Raw genomic sequence first — 20,160 nt, 5'->3', positions numbered from 1 at the left:
TCACACTGAGCCTATTTGAATTTTGGAAAACATATTTCAAAATATAATTCAAAATACTTACTTAAAACTTGTGAATATCCAGACAACATGTTTAAAAATGTCTGATTTCTTTTATAACAGAATTATTAAAATTCCAAAAAATATTTTAGTTGATATAGATATGATAATTATATATTTCATATAATATATATTAATGTATATTGTGTTATCTCTTAAACCCTAAATAACACAATAAAAAAGCTTTCGCTTAAAACTGCAAGTTTAATACACTTCTAAATCAAAGGGAATGCCTAAAAAACCCAAATGTCTGATTGTTCTTAATTTAGACTAGTCTTTCGTGTGCTTTAGAATTAAGCCAAATACCATGAAATAAAGTTATGAATTTATTATTAGATCTAAAATAATAATGATTTATATGAATTATTATCTAATTTTATTGAGCAATAATTTGTGGTTAAAGTTAAATGCAGTGTTTCGACGTTTTTCTCTTGTCGTCCTCGAGACAACCATTCATTAAAAGGTATATTATTATATTAGTTAATTTATAACAAGTATAGCACAATATTTAGGAAAGTAAAATATTATTCTTAAAATTTATGCTCACCTTGAAAAAAGTATAAAAATATTAAGATGCATAGTGAAAACGCCATATTTATTGTTTGGCTACAAAATTTCAATACAAGTCCGTTTTGGATTAAAATCCATTCCCTTGTTGCATGTTTGGCATCCTCTGTTAAAATGAAATTAAAGACTCGGTTTAAACTTGCGTTTCATATGAAATGAGAAAAATTGAGTATAAATTGTTAATTGTGATTTTATTGATCGATAAAAGAATTGTTTTATCCCAGGAAATGTTTTGTATTAGAACTTTAATTATTTGTGAATTTTCACCTGTTCATTAAGAAGATATGTATGTTAGATCATTATCTATTCATAACTCATTTATATTAACAAAAGATGAGACACGCTAAGATACTTCTATTATCGTTAGAATGTGAAGAAATTCAGGTCTTTTTCCTTAAATATTTCCACTTATATCACATCTGCGTGATCAAACTTAATTATGAAAATGGCTGACACTTTAAACGAAATGAATCAAAGTATGGATAACCTTAATAACCCTAAATATTCGATGACCTGTTTACAAGCCTTAGGGGTTAAAATCTGAGGTACTCTAATATATAAAATTATCAAACGTATTGGATATGGTTAGCAAAAAAGTAAAACAGAATAGTTTGTAGGTTCAAAGAAGAGTGAGAATAGATAGAGAGATGGATAGTTAAGAATAGATAGAGAGATGAGTGGTGAAGAATAGAGAGATGAGTGGTGAAGAATAGAGAGATGAATGGTGAAGAATAGATAGACAGATGGGTGGTGAAGGATAGAGAGATGGTGACGATCAATAATAGAGATGTGTGGTGAAGAATAGATAGAGAGATGTGTGGTGAAGAATAGATAGAGAGATGTGTGGTGAAGAATAGAGAGATGAATGGTGAAGAAAAGATAGAGAGATGAATGGTGTAGAATAGATAGAGAGATGAGTTGCGTAATGGTTGATATTATTCGAGAATGGTCTCATCAATATACATGTAACTGTGGACGAATTTCTGAGATCCAATGAAATGATTTCTTTGAACAATATTTGATGTGATTGGCAATAAGTGCAATTCAATTAAATCAAATCAACTATAAGATTTAAATTGTCTCTATAACATTATCTCCCTTGCGACTGGTTAAACTTAGTTTACTCGATACGCTTCACTTCAAATAGTAGAATTAAAAAAAAATTATCTTGTATTATTATTTTAACGCTTATGCATATAACACTAAAACAATGCTATAATATTAATGTTTTAAACGGATTATATAACTTAATTAAGTAATTACTGAGATGAGATACTTAGTTAACTCTATAAGGCCCTAGATAGCTTCATGAGATAAAAACTTACTTTGTTTAATTAGACTTATAAGGTTCATAAAGGGTCATCCTTTACATTCTTCATTAATCAATACATGTACATTGTATCGATCGTTTTGGTCAGGTGCTTATCTAGCAAAAATCTTAAGAGACTCCTTAAAGGCGCACCTGCACTATCCGTTCGACCAATAATACCTTAGTTTCAGAAACAGGAATTTTTTGGCTAACATAATCAGTAATAGTGTTCACAGCTCGTCGTCGAAATTTGAGCCTTCAAATCCATGTGTATCCATAATAATTCGCGTTTGAAAGTTAAAAATTCGACTCGAATTTTAGTGAGACTATGCCATATAATAGAAAACACATATATAGGAATAGACAGTGAAATTTCTAGTCTGAGGTATATTTGAAGGGATTATGCGATTTTCGTGCGTTTTGGTACTTCTTAAAACTATTAAGTACAATAAAGACTCAAATCAATCCCCGAAAATGCCCACTGTTCCTTTTTAACAAAGTTCTATTTGACAAAACTACATTCTTTGGCTACCATGTAATTTGCTTCAGAAATTTTGGCGCGTTATACCTTTGGAGCACCAGCGTGACTTTTCGCGCAATGGAATACATAGAGACTTGCTCCAAATTTGACCATATCAATAAAATTGTGCTTTCGACAGAAATGTTTCAGATCTTTCCAAATAGAAAAGGTAGCACGGTGCAATATTGGTTGTCGCAAGCGACAAATTGACTTGTTTAAAATTACAGGATTCTTGGTGCATCAGCTTACATATAATAACAAGGCAATGAAGTCGTATATAATGTTCTTTATTTTTTCTGTTAAAACTAACGTGTTTAAATATACCTTATTTCACATAGATCAGTGAAGGAGCGATAAACTGTTAAATCAAATGGCAATAATAGTTATCCGTATATCGACCGATATAATACTGAACCGATTTTTCATAATCTGCATCTCTAAATTTACATGTGTTTAATAGTGCTATACTTGTAACCGTGATCCCATTGTGACTGTGATATGCGAAAGCATATATATTCTAGATGGGAAAAGGTTTTCTTTCATAAGGAAATTTAAAATTGAGGTTTTCCAATTCTTCACGTTGACAACTGGCCTTCAAGAAATACATAAAGAGTTTCAGATTCCCTTTTACCGCATTAATCTATCTTTGAAGGCACGTAAAATGAACCAATGGTTTTCATTACGTTCTTCAACACGAAAAATACATTTAAAAATTAAATACCAATTTATTATGCTTATTAGCTAAAGTTACAAGAGAGAAAGGGTAGATAAGTTGCAGTGGCGTTTCTAGGAAACATCAGGAGAGGGGGGCAAGAAGAAACGCCACTAATATTTTGCCTAAAAATTTCTGGTTGTCTCGATAGAGAGACTTTATATTTCTATGGATTATCGTCAAGCACAAAAATATCGAAGAGAGCACGGGCTGCAAAAGAACTAAACCATTGTAAAAAGTCTAAAAATATCCGACAGTCCACGTCAGTGTAGCCTTTGCAATGCTATCCCAATGTTGCCGCGATCATCCATTTACTCCGAAAACAGGCTAATGATCTTCTTTCAAATCCTCCTCCATGGCAATCAATTGAGCTTTCAACTCTTCCATTTTTAACCCGATTGTTCTCATGACTTGTTGTTTCTGACTATCGGATATTTTAGCCAATAGTTGCTGGTAACTTTCTAACGTTTCTTTAACTGCTTTCTGGGCGTCTTCCACGTCTTCTGAGAAATAAGTTGTGCCTTTACTCTCTCTCTGAAAAATAAGAAAAAATAAATACAGTGAATTTCTAAATATTATCTCCTATCTTGAAAAATGAGTTCAAAGTCAAATTTTCAGGGAAAGTAAGAGATAAAAAGAGGAAAATAACTAGTCACTAATCAATGCCAATTGATCTATTTGTGTAGAAGACCCTTAGATCTTACATGGCATGCCCTTAGGGCTTAAATTTTCTTTTTCCTCGGATACGACCCTCACTATGACTAGCTTTTAAAATAATGTAAGATAGACAGTAGCCTCATATGCCTTTGCTTTGAATACTCACAGCATCTTCCATCATTTCTCTAGCTTCCATAAACTGGTCGCTGATAGTTTCTATTCCTTTCTTTAGTTCGCTTTCTTCTATGCCGTTAGATGTGTTTAAAAGCCCTTTAGTTATACTGAAAGTTCTACTTGTTGTTTTCACATCACGGTTAAAATGTGATTTCAGGAATGTCTGATCTATATGCTGAATAGACCCATATGATGTGAACAGTCTTGAATTCATACGCTGTGGGTATTTAGACCTATTATAACAAACGTTATGTTCAGGCTCCAAATGAAACGTTCCCATTCCAGCACCAGTGCATGCCTTCAGTTTCAAAGACGTTTTGGCACCTTCAAACCGCCATAAGGCTTGTCGTAATTTTAAACAAGCCATATTAATCGCAAGTTTATTCACTTTGAAACGCTAATTGGTTCTATTCGCTAATACAGTGCTTCGATTATGAAGAAATTGCCATGAACATTCAGCTATTGATTTCAAATCAATGTTTACTCTACTTTCGCTTTACAGATACCCGGATGTAAGTTTACCGGAAGCGGAAGTGAGAAACGAGAACCGTGTTTCGTCGATGCCAGAAATATTTGAATAAAAATCTTGTTTTAGCACAAAATCCAGGTATGTATTTAAAGGATTATTTAATTAACTATGGAGACTTCCACCGGAATACATATTCTTCAAACTAACATCAATGGTTAAGGGGAATACGACACAGAAATCCTACAAATCGCAATTTTCACAGGCGGTGCTGAATCAACGTGGTTCGTCGGAGACTAATTTGCATCTCAAATTTTAGAAATTTGTTCCATACTAAATTCATTTGCCTTGATCATCTGATTCTATATATCCTGTTTGTATTTTTGAAAATGATCGTTTAGCCCTTGTCGTTTGCAAAGTATTATATTTTGTCTTCCAAAGTTTCGAAATGGAACGAAATTGGCAGCATCTCCATAACGACAGATGACATCACGTCATCCTTTTCAGCAGTAAATTTTGCCGTTTCTTAGCTACTAAGTTGGACTTCTACTTCTATTACTAGAGCTAGAATTCTTGCAAAACTTTTTTCAAAGCGATTAAAAGTTGAAGATAGTTATCAATTGTGTTCAATTTCAAGATTTCTTTGATCAAAATGTAGGTGTCCTTCTTTAGCTTCAATTTCAAATGATTTCTTGGCTTAGTTTTTCTTTTTTAACTATTTGAAATTTTGACTCAGTCAAAGTCAGTCTGCAAAACTCACTTTGATCTTTTTGATCTTTGAAACTTTCATGGCCTAAACTTTGTCTTTAAAGAGTATCTAGAAGAGTCTTTACAGCTTTGTTCTCATTTGTAATTGATCTGGAATCTTAAAAAAAGCTTTTGTTTCAAGTAAATGCATTTCTCCAAGCTAAAAATCCAGGCAAAATCCCTCTTCCAAAGTCCTTCATTTAGAAGAAGTTTTCATTCAGTTAAGAAATTTAGGGTCCAATTTGTTGATTTTTGACAGAAAAATCATTCAGAGAAACTCAAAAATCAGCACAAAATCAAGTTCAATGCATGAAAATAAACATTTTGAAAAATATCTGAACATGAGCTATAACAGCCTATATGCTCAATTTAAAGTTTTCAAAATCAATGACGATGATCTAAATCCAATCTTGGGCTGAAAGCATCATTTTTTTTTTTTTTTTTTTTTAATCTTGTAAGAAAGAGAAATTTTATATGAATTTGATAGCTACTCGTAGAAAATTTACTTCACAAGACAACTTTACTGTAGACCAAATGTTAAAAAGAATTCACTGCCATAAAAAAAATTAGCACCAAATAGCTTGTGTTCCCTACAATTTAACACAGATCTTCTAACTCTTCTCCTTTCTTTCAGGAGGGGTTTTAAATTACCAATGCTATGCCAGCTTGTGCTTCAGATAACATCCCTAATCTCACAGAGAGTTTAAGGAGTAACTTATCTGTAGGACAGGACATAGATCAGTCAGTGATATCGTCAGCAAAGAAAGCTTTACTTCATCAAATAAACTTCAAATCAGCTGTCAAACCACATAGTTTACAAATTGATTCGTTAAGGACTAAATATATCCCGTTGAATCCTTCCAAAAACTATGGACCATCATCTCTAGAACCCGGTTCTAAAAGAGATAATTCATTCAAAGGTAAGTTCAAGATTTGTTTTTTTTTTTTACCAATTCTTTTTAACTTGGGTTTGAATCATTCTGATCCTGATGATTTAAATGTGCAAAGGGAGATTATCATCTAAATATCAGCTTTCCACAGCAGTTATTGGAATTAAAATCTGAACCCTTTTTGGACTATTTTCACTTCCAGGATATTATCATTTTCAAATATTGGTGGCATGTTTTTGTATATTATAGTTTTAAACAGTTGATGAATCTTTGATTCTAGGTCAGTTTTGAAAGATTTGTAATTTTTTTTTTTACATATTCCAGATAAAATGAATGATCACAAACCCGAAAAGAGTGGCGAAGGACTTCCAAGTCCAAGAGTTGTTTTATATCCGGCAGATAAAATTGCTTTACAATGGAGGAAAATTCACAAAGTGGGATCAGGATTGGAGAATATGGGCAATACCTGTTATGTGAATGCTCCATTACAGAGCTTGTGTTATACACCACCTTTAATTAACTATTGCTATAGTCAAGAACATTCTCTGCACTGTAAGTATAAGCTTACATTTTAGGTCTCTAATTCTATATAAGACAGAGCTAATAAACTGCCGTATAATGATAAAAGATTGAAAATAGATATAATGATAAAGATTCCTTTTAAAAGGCCCTTCTAAAGTTCCAGTATATTTATTGATTAAATGATTATAAACATTGAATAAGTTGCCTTATATGAATGCCGCTATCCTAGCTAGCACTTCAATTGATAGACTGTCAATGAATTCAATTCTTTGACTAAAATGGCTTTCAGTATTGATTTCTACTGCCAGTTTAAATACTTTTATCAATTAAGGTCTAAAATTTCAATAATTATCATTGAACTTAGATGATATGATAGATATGATGTTATAATAATTTTCAGATCAGTGTCAAATAAAAACTTAAAATTTTTTAAATTTGTGGTATTCTTTGGTGAAGTATAGTGATTTAAATTGAAGATGAATATTGAATTATAATGATCTGTGACTGCAAAGAATTGATACTGAATTCTTGTAGTGACAGATGATATGATCTTTAAATAATACACTTTATATAAATTCACATTTTAAGTATCATTTCATTTTTTTATCAGGTAAAAATCCAAGTACTTGTTTGATGTGTGAGTTCATAAGACATGTGAGAGAGAATTTTGAAGCAAATCAGACCTTTTTGACACCATCTGGAATCTTCGCAAGAGTTAAGCATAAGACAATCTGTAAGTTTGAAATATTGCCTTCTTTTGTAATAAAATTACATTGAGTCTGTTTTAATGTTTCTTTTGATAAGCTTATAACCTCATAATATAAAAAACATGTATAAGACTACTTTGGTAGTTTTTGAATGTAGTTTTACAAGTTGATATAAACTTTCCATTATTGAACTCTATGTATTTGAGAATATTTTTTGTAATTCTTAAATGAAAATGATCAACAATGTCTGTGTTCATTTTCAGCACCATTAAAACTATTTACTAATGGTAAACAAGAAGATGCTCACGAATTCTTGCGTTATATGATAGATGGAATGCAAAAGTCTTGTTTAAATGGGTATAACAAGTAAGTACCAGTAATAATCATTTGATTTAGAAGTGTATTGGACTCTTAATGTGACTTGTCCTCTTGGAGCTCTGGAAATGTGAAGCAGCAGCCACACTGTTTGACTGTCACAAACAAATTATTATGAATTTATAAACTAACTGAATACTATTTATTTACAGATTGGATAGATACAGTAAAGAAACTACTGTTATTAATCAGATATTTGGTGGATTTTTACGCAGTCAAGGTAAGCAAAATATATTCTAATATTCTATGATTACATGAGGACATTGGCATTACAATGAGTTATAAAGCTATCTGAAATAGTTTTCAATTTAACTGTTATAATTGAAGCAAGTTTTCACCAAGCACTTTTAATTGCACATTTCTAAAATTGTAAGTCTATGCTAATGTGTTAAAATGTTTAACAAAAATAAATGTTACCAGTTTAAAAATATATTTTAATATTTCATAATTACAGTGCTGTGTACGAGGTGCAAGAATAGATCTAATACTTATGACCCTTTTATGGACCTGTCTTTGGATCTAAGGGTGAGTAAGCTTAAATTCTGTAGTAGAAGAAAGATCATTGACAAGAAGGGCTTGTCTTGTGCTGTCAACCATATACATATTAAAATTTGAGTCCAATACTGTACTAAATCCTCCTGTTACACTGGCTGTTGATCAATAGTCAAGCATGTTATTGAAGTCTCGTGGGTTTTTAGTTTCCAGTTACTACTGATATCCACGGGAAAAAAAGAAAGAAAGCAATCTTCAAGGTATGATTTCGGAAGCGTTGCGTCGTTGCTGTTCTGAGTTAAAGCGTTTATTTTGTGTTTTGAGTGTTTGTTTGTTTGTTAGACTGTTTGTTATGAATGGGACACAACTGTGAGTTATAGTCAATTTACAATATATATGAGCCCCGCGGATGTATCACATCACTTTTAAGACTTATATTAAGAAAGTATAAATTATGGATGCAGTCTGGATTTCTATACTCACTTTTCATGTTTTGATATGTACTGGATGTTCAAAAATATTGTTACCTGACTATACAATGTCCAACAATAAGTTGAATGAATGATTGAATGAATACTAAGAGAGATTTGATTTTCTGTTGTTCTATGCTCTGTGATGTAAACACAGCAATTGATCATAAAACTAAATCTATTTTTGATATTTTCAGAACAACACTAGTGTTGATAAATGTTTGGAGAAATTCTTCTTGCCTGAGTATCTGGAAGGGGACAATGCCTATATGTGTCCAGTTTGCCAACAGAAAGTTAGAGCTCAGAAAAGATTTACTATTCAAAAAGCACCTAATGTTCTTACTATACATCTTAAGAGGTAAATATCACATTTTAAAATTTGTATCATCTTATGTCAGATATTCCTATTCCAGATGTTCTGTTTCTCTTAAGCTTAAAGGGTCTTATCAAACTGGCAATTGTCTATTCTAAATTGTCATAGCAATTTCATTCATCTCAGTACTTTTACTCTTGCAAAGACTTTACAGTCCCAGTTTATGGACTTTGTTTTTAGAGAGCATTGCTTCTAATATTTTTTTCACATTACATATATGTTTCTTTGTGTTTTAGATTTGACTTTGATAGGATGTGTAAAGTAACGAGACATATTGACTTTGAAAAGAAGATTAACATTCGTCCATACATGAGCTTCAGACAGGTTGGTGTTTGTTTTTAGTTCTAAATCTGACTTTCCTGGGGTTATTATATTATATCTGATATAGGAGAGCCCTTATTGGTACAAAACATACTACATTGTAGTTCACATGCTTGCTTCTTGTCCTTAAGTTCTGTTATTGGTGATATAACTTACATTTCTGAATAGGAATTTCAACTCTGAAAGAAGTGTCAACACTTTTTATTCAAAGCACTTCAAGGGGTGTATTTATCTGTGATGTAATAAGATATTATTATATTATAGGGAGAACCTGTACTCTATGATCTATACAGTATTATTGTACATGCTGGAGGTAATATGAATGGTGGACATTATTTCTCCTATAACAAGGCACCTAATATGATCTGGTACAAGATGAATGACGATATGGTAACAAATTTTTTTTATTTTTGGCAAACTTCATGACTTGTTTATTGGGCAACAATTCTTAAAAGGGCACTTATTGTCTTCTGCAAACAAAAAATACACCATATGCCTTGTACTTCTCCTGTATCTTCAAATATTGATACTCACTAATTTAATGCTCATTAGTTTAATAAGGGCTGAAGAACAATGAAATAGTCTTGGATGTAACATTTGTATGGTGCATTTACTATAATGTTATGTTATACTACCCCAGTTTTGTTCATTATGTTTTGATGTCTATTTCAGGTACAACAAGTCAGTGCCCAGAAAGTGTTCCACTGTGAAGCCTATGTATTACTGTATGTTAAATCAGAACTCAACTATCAGAGTATTCAAATGGCCAAGGTAAGATAGCGGAAATTTCAAAGAGATTTTAGATATTCATTCATAAAGTTTAATCTGGAAACATGTCTCTATGAACTGTTTTATGTGTATTTTTCAATCTGAATGTTTTAAGTGTTTGAGAAGATTTTAATTACAAACTTTAGGGTGTTTGCCTTCACACTTCCTTCTGTTTATTGCAACAGTTTATGATAACAATTGTGTTTATATATTTCAGGCTGCCTACATGGCACCAATGAAACCACTGTCACTGTTTCCTAATAGTAATAATAATTACAAGAAGGCTAATGGTAAGTCATTAATTGTTATATGAAAGTTTATCTCTGGTGAAAGAACCTGAAAACAAGGAATTCTATATTTAATTCAATAAAATACCAGGTAATGGTAATGATGCAAAAAATCAAGATTTTCGACACATAAAAAGTTTAGAAAAACCCCTTTGCTAGATTTGATGTAATGTAGTAGAAAGCTTTTAAATTCTGTGTTAATATATTTTCAGGTATACCTACTAACGAACTTGGTACAGCGATGATGAGAAAGACTTCGACTAAGTCACTCTTCTCACCTGATAAGCCTTTATTTACTCCTGATAAAGTCACCAAGTCTGCTTCTACATCCTCTATTTTACCACCTAAACATGATAAAGTGAGCTTTGGTATCAAACCAAACCCTCATAAAGATCCTAACAAGCCTCCTATTATCGTAAAGATAAAGAATGGCAAGGTGTATAATGAGACAGAGGAAAAGAAAGCTAAGTTAGTACCCTATGGTAATGATAGTGATTCTGATAGCTCCAGATCTAGTGGATCTAGAAAGAGAAAGAAGGAGAAGGAAGCTGATGGTGATAAAGAATCCAAATTTGCTAGTACTGCTATTAATAGTATTGTTATGAATGGTCATTTAGACACCACTACTTCAGTACCTGGTAATAACAAACTACTTCATTCTATATCTGAGAACGGTCTTATTAGTCCTACTAGCAAGACTAAAGAACTTTACCTTAAACTCAACAAGAGTACTAAACTCAATGGTGAAAGCTCGGCTTTATTATCACCTAAAGTGAATGCAACAAACAACCATTGGTCAGTGCAGTTAAATGATTCTGCTCCTAGTCCATGTTCTAGCAGTAATCATAGTAGTACAAACTCTACATCAGAATGGCATGTAACTGGTGGTAAAGACCAGGGAAAACTCAGTGAAAAGAACCACAACGGCTGGACTGTTACCCCTATTGGCAGCAGTACTAGTATCTGTAGTGTTACGAGTGATTGTAAAGACATTCATCCTACAGATGGTTTAGAAAAGAATATCAATGGTGTGTTCTCGGAATCCTGTTTATTAGGATCCAAAACTGACACTTCTCCTTTGAAGAAGTCTCATAGTGAAACCTCTGTGCAAAGTACAAAACCTCCTTTTACTGAACTATGTCACGAGAAAACTAAAGACATTACTGTTAATGGTATCACAAATCCTGCGTATGAGAAGGATTGTGAAACTAGTTTTAAAGTGAATAGTAAGAAGGAGAAATGTGATAGTTATAAATTAGATGATTTCTATTATAACAACAGAATGAGAGTTGACGTCTCTGATAAACAACACTTACTGTCCGAACCATCTTCACCTCAAACCTCTCATAAAAAACACAAGAAGAGTAAGAAACCTAAGAAAGAGAAAGAAGGAAAATATGAGGAATTAGTCAATGAAAGCAGCAGCTCTGGTGACGCGCAGCAAAAAAAATTAAAGAAAAAGAAAAAGAAACATCGAAAGCATGACAAAGATGACTCAGATAATGAACAGAAGGTTAAGAAATTAAAACGTAAATCTGAAGATGGAGATGTTGATGATGATATTGATAATAAGAAATCTAAGATTAATGGAGACGAGGAATATGAATGGGTTGAAAAGAAAGTTGACAGTAAACATGTTAAACAAGGTGAGCATTCTCAAAATTACATAAATAAGACAATTTTATAGATAGATATTTCTGGTATATTTATTACTTCAACGTTTCAATGTGATTTTCACACCGTCATCAGGAATATAATATACCAGAAGTATATATCTATATAATTGTCTTATTTATCTATATCTTGTGCTTCTAATATGCCATTGGAAGATTATTCTCAAAATTGTTTTTTTTTTCTTTTACTAAGTCTATGCCACAATAGTTTTAGACCTTAAACATTTTAATTTAATTGTTATATTCCATTTTTAATTGATTGACTACATAATGTTATTGGACAGATCTGAATATGTAGTTCAGAGGAGATCATCTTATGTTGTATATAAATTCAATCATCAAGACAACTGGTAATGAGATTTGACTTTAGATTCCAATATTAAAGTATTTGATAAGTAAGCAAGCGCTCTCTGTAACTTTTATGTTCTATTTATAGATGATGGCCTCTCTTGGGATTATTATATCAATAAAGATAAACGTGATGAAAAACCAGTTCATGTTTCTGGTTGGGATGGACAGAAATCTTCTAATATTGTTAAAGAATTAGAGAAAAATTCTATGCATGGATATGGAGGTTCAGGTAAGAATATTTAAATATTTTAGTTTAAGTTTAGTCCATTTAGAAGAATGAGAATTAAATTTTGGATTGGATTTTAGCAATAATGGGTCACTGGTTAATCTGTCAAAGAGTTGAAAATGTTTCTGTTATGGATCACTAAATTCTGTAAGCTTAGTTGAATATTGGAATCGAACACATATTTTAACAGTCTTTAGTTTGATACCAATAAGGGTTTTTACTCTACAGTAAATGTTCATAAAGTAGACACAATTATAACATTTCTAACTTTATTTTATTAGTATTATCCTGGGATGGTAATAAATCTAAGTTGAATGAAGAATGTGATAAAGAAAGAGTGAGAGAAAAACGTAAAATGAATAAAGAGGATAGCTATGATGAGGAATATGACAGGGGAAAGGTAAGTTTAATGTGTTTAAATTTTGTTCTTCAACTCGAAATCTCTGCTTGGACAGATTTTATTGTTTTGCTTGAATTTATTCTTGCGTTTAAGAGTTGAGACTAAGTCAATGTTCGTTCATAGGTTTCATGACTAGATATGGAACAAGTCAGATTCCATGTAATGATTTTATAGTGCCGAAATAGTACTTGAAGTCTAATTTACAACGTGGTTTTTAACTCTTTGTTTTATTACAGGTAAAGAAAATTAAAACTAAACAAGAAGAAAGATCGTTTGGGTTTAATCCTTTCCAGAAATTTCAAGACTATAGAAACAAAAAGGTTAGTTTTGTAATCTGAATTAGTTTTCACTTCTTATTTTACCTCAGAAGGATATTATGTTTGGAAATGTTCACAACAATTTTTTTACCGTGTCATTGAAAATGGAGGTTTTGGCCAATTATATTCATCCTATCATATTTGAATGTGTCTAAAATGTTTTTGATCAATTGTGCAATATTTTTACGTTATTTTTTGAATTTCAGACAAATGGCTCAAGCTCCTCTCACAGTTCACCATCATCCAACAAACGCTGGAAATCTTCCTACACTTTTCATGGTAAACATTCTTATTCTCGAAACCCTCATCATGGAAATCATCATTCAAGTAATCATCATCATCATAATCATCATCATAATCATCATCGTTCAGACAATAATAACAACAACTATCGACGTCATGACAATCGACATTATAGTAAACACTGATATCATTGTTATTATATAATATACTCTAAATTATTTTGTAAATTGTAAATTAGAAAACTGCCAGAAATTTTGTTAAAGATTCCAAATTCTCAGTAAAATCTATGGTCTTACGTATTTTGTAAATTGTAAATTTAAAAGTTGCCTGAAATTGTGTTTCTAAATTCTCAGCAGAATATATTCTCCAACTTATGTCGTAAATTGTGAATGAAAATCTGTTTGAAATTTTGTTAAAGATCTTTAAAAAAATAATTTTGATTTTGATTATCATTTTAAATTGTCAGAAAAATCTATTCTCAAAATAATTTACTAACTATGTACATGCTCATAGCACTATTGACTATTTTATTATTTTGTGGTTTTGATACGGTAGATTTTGACCTCTAGATTACTTTTTCACTTTTCACAATTTCTTAATGTCTGAATTATTTTGTAACTTTACAACTTGTCTTATTGTGTTGGCCAAATTTCAGTGAATTTTCAAAAGAAAATTGTATGCGGCTCAGCTATCTGTTTTTCTGGCTCTGAAATAATTATGTCGAACTTTAATAAAATTGCACCAAATTTTGTACTTTTTATGAAATTAGATTGTAAAGAAAAAGGGACGAAAGAATTTGATATTTTGATGCCTATTTATAAACCGGTAAAGTTCCTTATCATGTTGTAAGATGAAAAATTGTATTAATTTCAAAAATCCAATCATGTGTCAATTTTTTTCATTTAAATTTCATTTACCACAAAACCATTGATATTTTTAAAGATAATTTTGAATGAAAATAATGTGAAATGTAAAAATATGATTTTGTTAAAATAATTTTGTATAGAAGTAATGTAACATATAAACTGATAATGTTTAAATTTGATTTTGAATGAGTGCGAGAATATGAAGTGTAGTGATTTGGAATGGTGTGTTATGAAATTGTAATACTGAGTATAATCTTATTGTAAATACCAGTGAACAGTATGTTAATAGAATGAACGATCTATTTTATTGACTGTATTAACTAACAAACCAAATGATGTACAAAATGACTATCATATAGATATCATTTATTACGACTTACAGTGCTAAATCATTAGTCATCTTCATCATCTAGGATGGAAATAGTTTGTCAGTCTCGTAATTAACACCCCTTAACCTTTGAATGAACTTGTCCTCACATGCATACTTTCTATTAATGTTATACCTTTATTTGAAGTACAGAAAAGTTCATTTGCAAAAAAGGGTGTTTTCAATGCCTGGCAGATTATTTCCAGCCGCCTTCATCATATTGTTTATTGTTAAATTTTCATGTATTTTGTTCATTTCTTTGTATTCTATCATCATCATCATATTGTTATAAAATATCATTGAGTTATATTGAATTAGTTATATTTTTTGAGTTGAATTATGTTAGTTCTTAGAGTTATAATAATATTGAGTTAAAATTGTCCATATATTGATGTGTCATCATCTACTCTTTATAGGCAACAATGAAGCACGAATAATCATGAAATTCTGGCGAGTTGAACAAGAATCTGTTGAAGAGCCAATGGAGTTTTAAACTCCTACAATTGAACTCTTATTGCACTTGATTCAAATAAAAACTTTGAAAAACTTGATCTCAAAGCTAAATGCTTCTTGATCCAAACTTGAAGATTAAATAAATTATCAAAAATCTATTAAGATTTTGAAATGATTATTGCGAACTCTTAAGAAGATTTTGTACAGAGATCCAAAGAAATCACAGTGATTTCTTATTGAAGATACACACTAAAATCTATCATGAGTTGCTTCAGAAGAATTGTGCCGACTTTCCTCAGAGAAATTGTTATGAAAGGTATAAATGAAGTGAGAATGAGAGAATATTGTTATTGATATATAAGATATTATCTACTTATATTATGTTATATAATATGCTGTATATAAGCTTTTCTCTATTTATGAAATAAAATGGCTGGTATACTCTATTTTAAGGCTCTTGACCATTCAACAATGTCTTGGGACAAATGAAAGGTCTTAAGCTATTTGAATTTTGATACAAGACCTTGGTCATTATCAGAAACATATTAACTTAAGATACTCATACTTGATTGGTTATTAGAAAAAAAATATATTGACCGATCATTGGTCTGAGAGTGTTAAGTTATGATATTTCTGCCAGCAGACCTAAGAAGTATATTGTAATATAACAATGAAATAAAAACTGTTTGTAGTTGTGATGTTCTATGTACTATGTATATGTTATAAGTGTTACCCTAATGTTATGTTCAAGATAACTGTCTTTAAGAAACTAGATATATGTTTAAGTTATAATTGGAGACTTATTTTCGCAAAAACTCAATTATTTTTGACCGAGAGAACAAAGGCACAGAAGTTTTTGACTTCTGATAAAAAGGATAGTAATGGTATATTATATATATCATATCTAAGTCTTTGCCCTGTTGGTCAAATATGACTTTTAAAGAATAAATTAGGCATTATTATTAAGGGGAGATATTTAACTTGCTATGAAATATGAATCATAGTGGTTCTTATGGTATTTACAAAAAGTAATAAATGCTAAATAAGAATTGAGTCATTGCTGAATTTTGTAGTGTTTGATTTAAGACTCTTGCAGGATTTTTTGCAATGTTCTGGCATGAGATGATTTAGTTGAGCATTCAAGATAAATAACAGTATCTTAAAATAAAAATAAATAATAAAAAAAAAAAAAAAAAGAAAAAATGGATATAAAAAAAAAAGAAAGAAAGAAATCCATTATATAAGATGCATTTTATTTATCTTGAATGCTTGACTTAATTATTTCCAGCACAGCCTTTATCGGCTTCTATTTTTAATATGCAAAATGCTTGACTGGCAAATGATTATGCAGGAGTCTTAAATTGAACACTATTTTATCTCTTAATTAAGGACAATACACCTCACAGTCTGACAAAGATATTTATTCTGGAGTTTTTCTAGGCATAAACAAAAACAATTTACTGTCTTCAACTCATCTTCACAATATCAAGCTATTACGAACTTCGTCTTCCAGACTTATTCTTATAAAGACGTAGTTCGTAACAACTTGACATTATGAAGATGTATTCAATGTAGAATAACAATAATTAAATGTATGTACCTATGTACTTATTCTATCTTGATATAGAGTAGACTGTTTTTGTTTATGCTGTGAAACCAATTCCACTTGCACTTAAATATCTTTGACTGATTATGGATTAAGATAAGACTGTTATTCTTACATATCATTTTCAAGCAGTCTGCTTGATGCATATGAAAACTCTTATGGAGGCCACTTACTCGGAGCTATTTTGAAAATATTTTTTCATAGCACAACTATAGATTTCTGATATGAAATGGGGGTAAAATTTGAGAACTGTTCTGAGGAAAAAGATTGAAGTCTTTGTAGGTCTAAACAAAATTGTTTCATTGGGGGTGAAACAGAGAAATTTCTTACAATACTTGCAATATAGAAATTTTTCTTTACATTATTTTATATAAGTTTTCTGATGTACCTCTATACACCAAATTTTTATAGTTTACTTTAGTCTTTCTTATTTAGTCTTTATTTTATATTCCTTTATTTAAGAAACGACTTAAAACAATTTCTAAAGATTTCTTTAAGAAAGAGAATGGACACATTTCATTATTTCCTGTAGGTCAAAATTCAAATTATGTGAAATTTTTAGCAGAAAATTAGATTTTGATCACATTTGATCAATTAAATCTTTAAAATCTGTTTATTTTGTATCAAAATATCAGATTATTATTGGCTTTAATTTTCCCAGTGGGGATATTTTATTTTTGGTTTATTTTTTGTAAAAAAATGAAAAAATATAGCTATGTGTTCAGTCTGTCTAAATGTTTGTAGAGGATTGTATAAGTGTATAAGAAAGTAATAATTTCACATGAAAAAAACCTTTGGTATATCAAAGAAATATCAGTATATAATTTGCATAAACCCACTAAATGTTTCTATTGAATTTCACAAAGTCTTAACAATTTACAATAGGGCTGTTCTCTTATTGGTTAAAAAAAAAAACAAAAAAAAAACTTTGACCAATCAGATGAACATTTACTATAAGTATCTAAAGTTTTTGTGAAATTATGATACTGTGTTGTAGTGAGATTTATTTTTACTTTTTTCTACAACTTGGTGCACATCAACAGAAGTATTTACTGGGATATGTGTTATTATGTGCTCCCCCCTTTCATGTGCTATCCACAAACTTCTCCTTTAATGTGCTGTTACTCCTCACTTACTACTATATGTGTAGTCAGGCAAAAATATTTGTGTACATCCAGCAATGATTCAAAATATAAACAAGAACATTTCATTTTATTTCTAGGTAGAATAAATAGTAATTGGAACTATACAAGCCAGATTTTATTGTGTTCATTACTACTTTAACTACCTAAAAATAAAATGGACTGCTCATGTTATGTTTTGAATCATCCAAGATAAGCACAAGATGTTTGACCTTATCTATGTCAGGCATAATACTATATGTTATTGGGTACAATGTAATTGTTTGTTTTGTTTGTTGTATTGTTATTTAGTCTGATAAACAATGAGTATATATATCTCCTGTAAATAAATAAGGTACTATATGAATCTATTGTTGATTATATGTGGATACATCAGGTTAACTAATATATAAAATGATTGTATATAATTTACTTGTCTCGTTTTCTTTCCTCCTTATTTCTCCCAAAATCACCAGTGAGCAGACTGTCACTACCCCAGCAAGATTTCTTATCTTCATTAGGAGATCAGTTGGACTTGAAACTCATTTCATTTCCAAAATCCTGAGTGAAAAGGCTACAGGTATCTACCCTGGCAAGACTTTGCCACTCTGTATCTCCTCTTCATGAACAGCAAAAGATTTGAAACTCATTTCATTTCTAAATTCACAAGCATTTATGTTGTAAAGTAAATATATTGAGTCCAAACTCCTTTTCAAGTGATCTTTACCAAGAGTAAATTTGTTAGTTATAAATACCTGGATGATGTGCACAACAGGTTGGGGGCCAATTTAATATAGATGAGGAAAGAGAATAGATTTACAAGGACAACTCGATAGTTGCGGCTAATGGATTTATTGACCATTGGTCACTTCCCGCTCAGCCACACTCACACTTAAAACACCCCTCTTGCAATAATCTATCATTGCTATAAAGCTAAAATTCTGAACACAGTTATACCATAAAGATTGATACAACGATAGTAAAACAAAGAGCACCACAGTGTTTTATTCAGTTTAATATTTTTAATAATGAATTTGATATAAAAGATGATTATTGTAGTTTATATAGAAACAATATTCATACTCTATTTACAATAAAACACAAACAATAACAGATAAACAATAGGATAGTCAAGTCAAGATAAGGTGAAGAGATTTGAAAGAGTTTTAAAGAGACACTTGCATCTTCTTATACTTGCACTGTCATAATATATTTACCTTTCAACAATAGTGATTCCTGTTGTTACACCCAACATTGTGATGTATATTACAATTTAGACAAATTTTGATAAAAGATACAGTAATTTAAATGGTAAGAATAAGCAGCAGGAAAACAGGTTCTGTTTGTTATAAAGATCTTGAGATATTAGTTTCAAGAAATCTGATGTTTTTGACAATAGATCCTGAAGTATCCAAGAAGACATCTTCACAATGTCAAGATATTACAAATCTCCTCTTATACCTTAACTGCAATATCCACCTTTCTTTTTATCATGGAATGCAGCAATTTTACGCTACAGAATACAGCAAATCAGAGTCCTCAACAGAAAGACTGTAAACATATCATATCTTCTGTCTTCAGGGCTAATCTCAAATCGCTGCTGTAACAACCTTCCGTGATAGAAGAATAGCGGCTATTGCAGTCAAGTTAAATCATGAAGTTGTTAATAGTTTGACATTGTGAAGATGCCAAGAAGTATGAAAGACACATAGAAAAGAATAATAAACATAGGCTAACCTCCCAACGTTTAATTTCAGTGCAAATATCCCACTTATTACAAAAGATTTGATCAAAGGGCCTAGATTACAATAATACAATAAGACATCACAGTAAAACAACTAGAATCTCTTCTAAATCCTATCATTACATTTCATCATTCAACACTAAAACAGTTTCAAACACAAACAAGAGTTGTCTCTTCTGTTCTAAGGGTGTGCAAAAAAAATGTGTGATCCATTTAACACAAGTACAGTCAAACAAAGACATCTTTGGACAATGAACACAAGCAGTCTACATTATTTCTAGGTAGTTTAAATAGTAACGTAAACAGTATAAGTTTCTATTACTATTTATTCTATCTAAATATTGAACAGTCTGCTCTTGTTCATGTTTTGAATAAATCC

General features: G+C 30.7%; 2 protein-coding genes across 2 annotated transcripts; one reads left to right on the top strand and one right to left on the bottom strand.

Annotated features, from left to right (window-relative positions):
* Nucleotides 1–3,162: 3,162 nt before the first annotated feature.
* On the bottom strand, nucleotides 3,163–4,474 carry LOTGIDRAFT_230306 (hypothetical protein). Its single transcript, XM_009047288.1, has 2 exons — nucleotides 3,989–4,474; nucleotides 3,163–3,699 (listed from the first exon to the last, which is right to left on the bottom strand). Exons 1-2 carry the CDS (start codon nucleotides 4,361–4,363, stop codon nucleotides 3,493–3,495), a joined length of 582 nt encoding a protein of 193 aa, XP_009045536.1. The 5' UTR covers nucleotides 4,364–4,474; the 3' UTR covers nucleotides 3,163–3,492.
* Nucleotides 4,475–5,960: 1,486 nt separating this feature from the next.
* LOTGIDRAFT_53476 (hypothetical protein) lies at nucleotides 5,961–9,752 on the top strand (the record flags this gene model as incomplete). The annotated part of the gene is made up of 9 exons (XM_009047287.1): nucleotides 5,961–6,129; nucleotides 6,424–6,651; nucleotides 7,232–7,354; nucleotides 7,592–7,694; nucleotides 7,856–7,923; nucleotides 8,158–8,228; nucleotides 8,863–9,023; nucleotides 9,275–9,362; nucleotides 9,624–9,752. Coding segments are annotated over 9 exons (1,140 nt in total), but the record flags the coding sequence as incomplete, so codon positions are not given.
* Between the last annotated feature and the right edge of the window lie 10,408 nt (nucleotides 9,753–20,160).

Source organism: Lottia gigantea, assembly GCF_000327385.1.
Source record: "Lottia gigantea unplaced genomic scaffold LOTGIsca_11, whole genome shotgun sequence".
In the NCBI taxonomy this organism is placed as follows: domain Eukaryota; kingdom Metazoa; phylum Mollusca; class Gastropoda; family Lottiidae; genus Lottia; species Lottia gigantea.
Note: the sequence above shows the minus strand (reverse complement) of the source record. Positions and strands in the feature narration are given on the sequence as shown.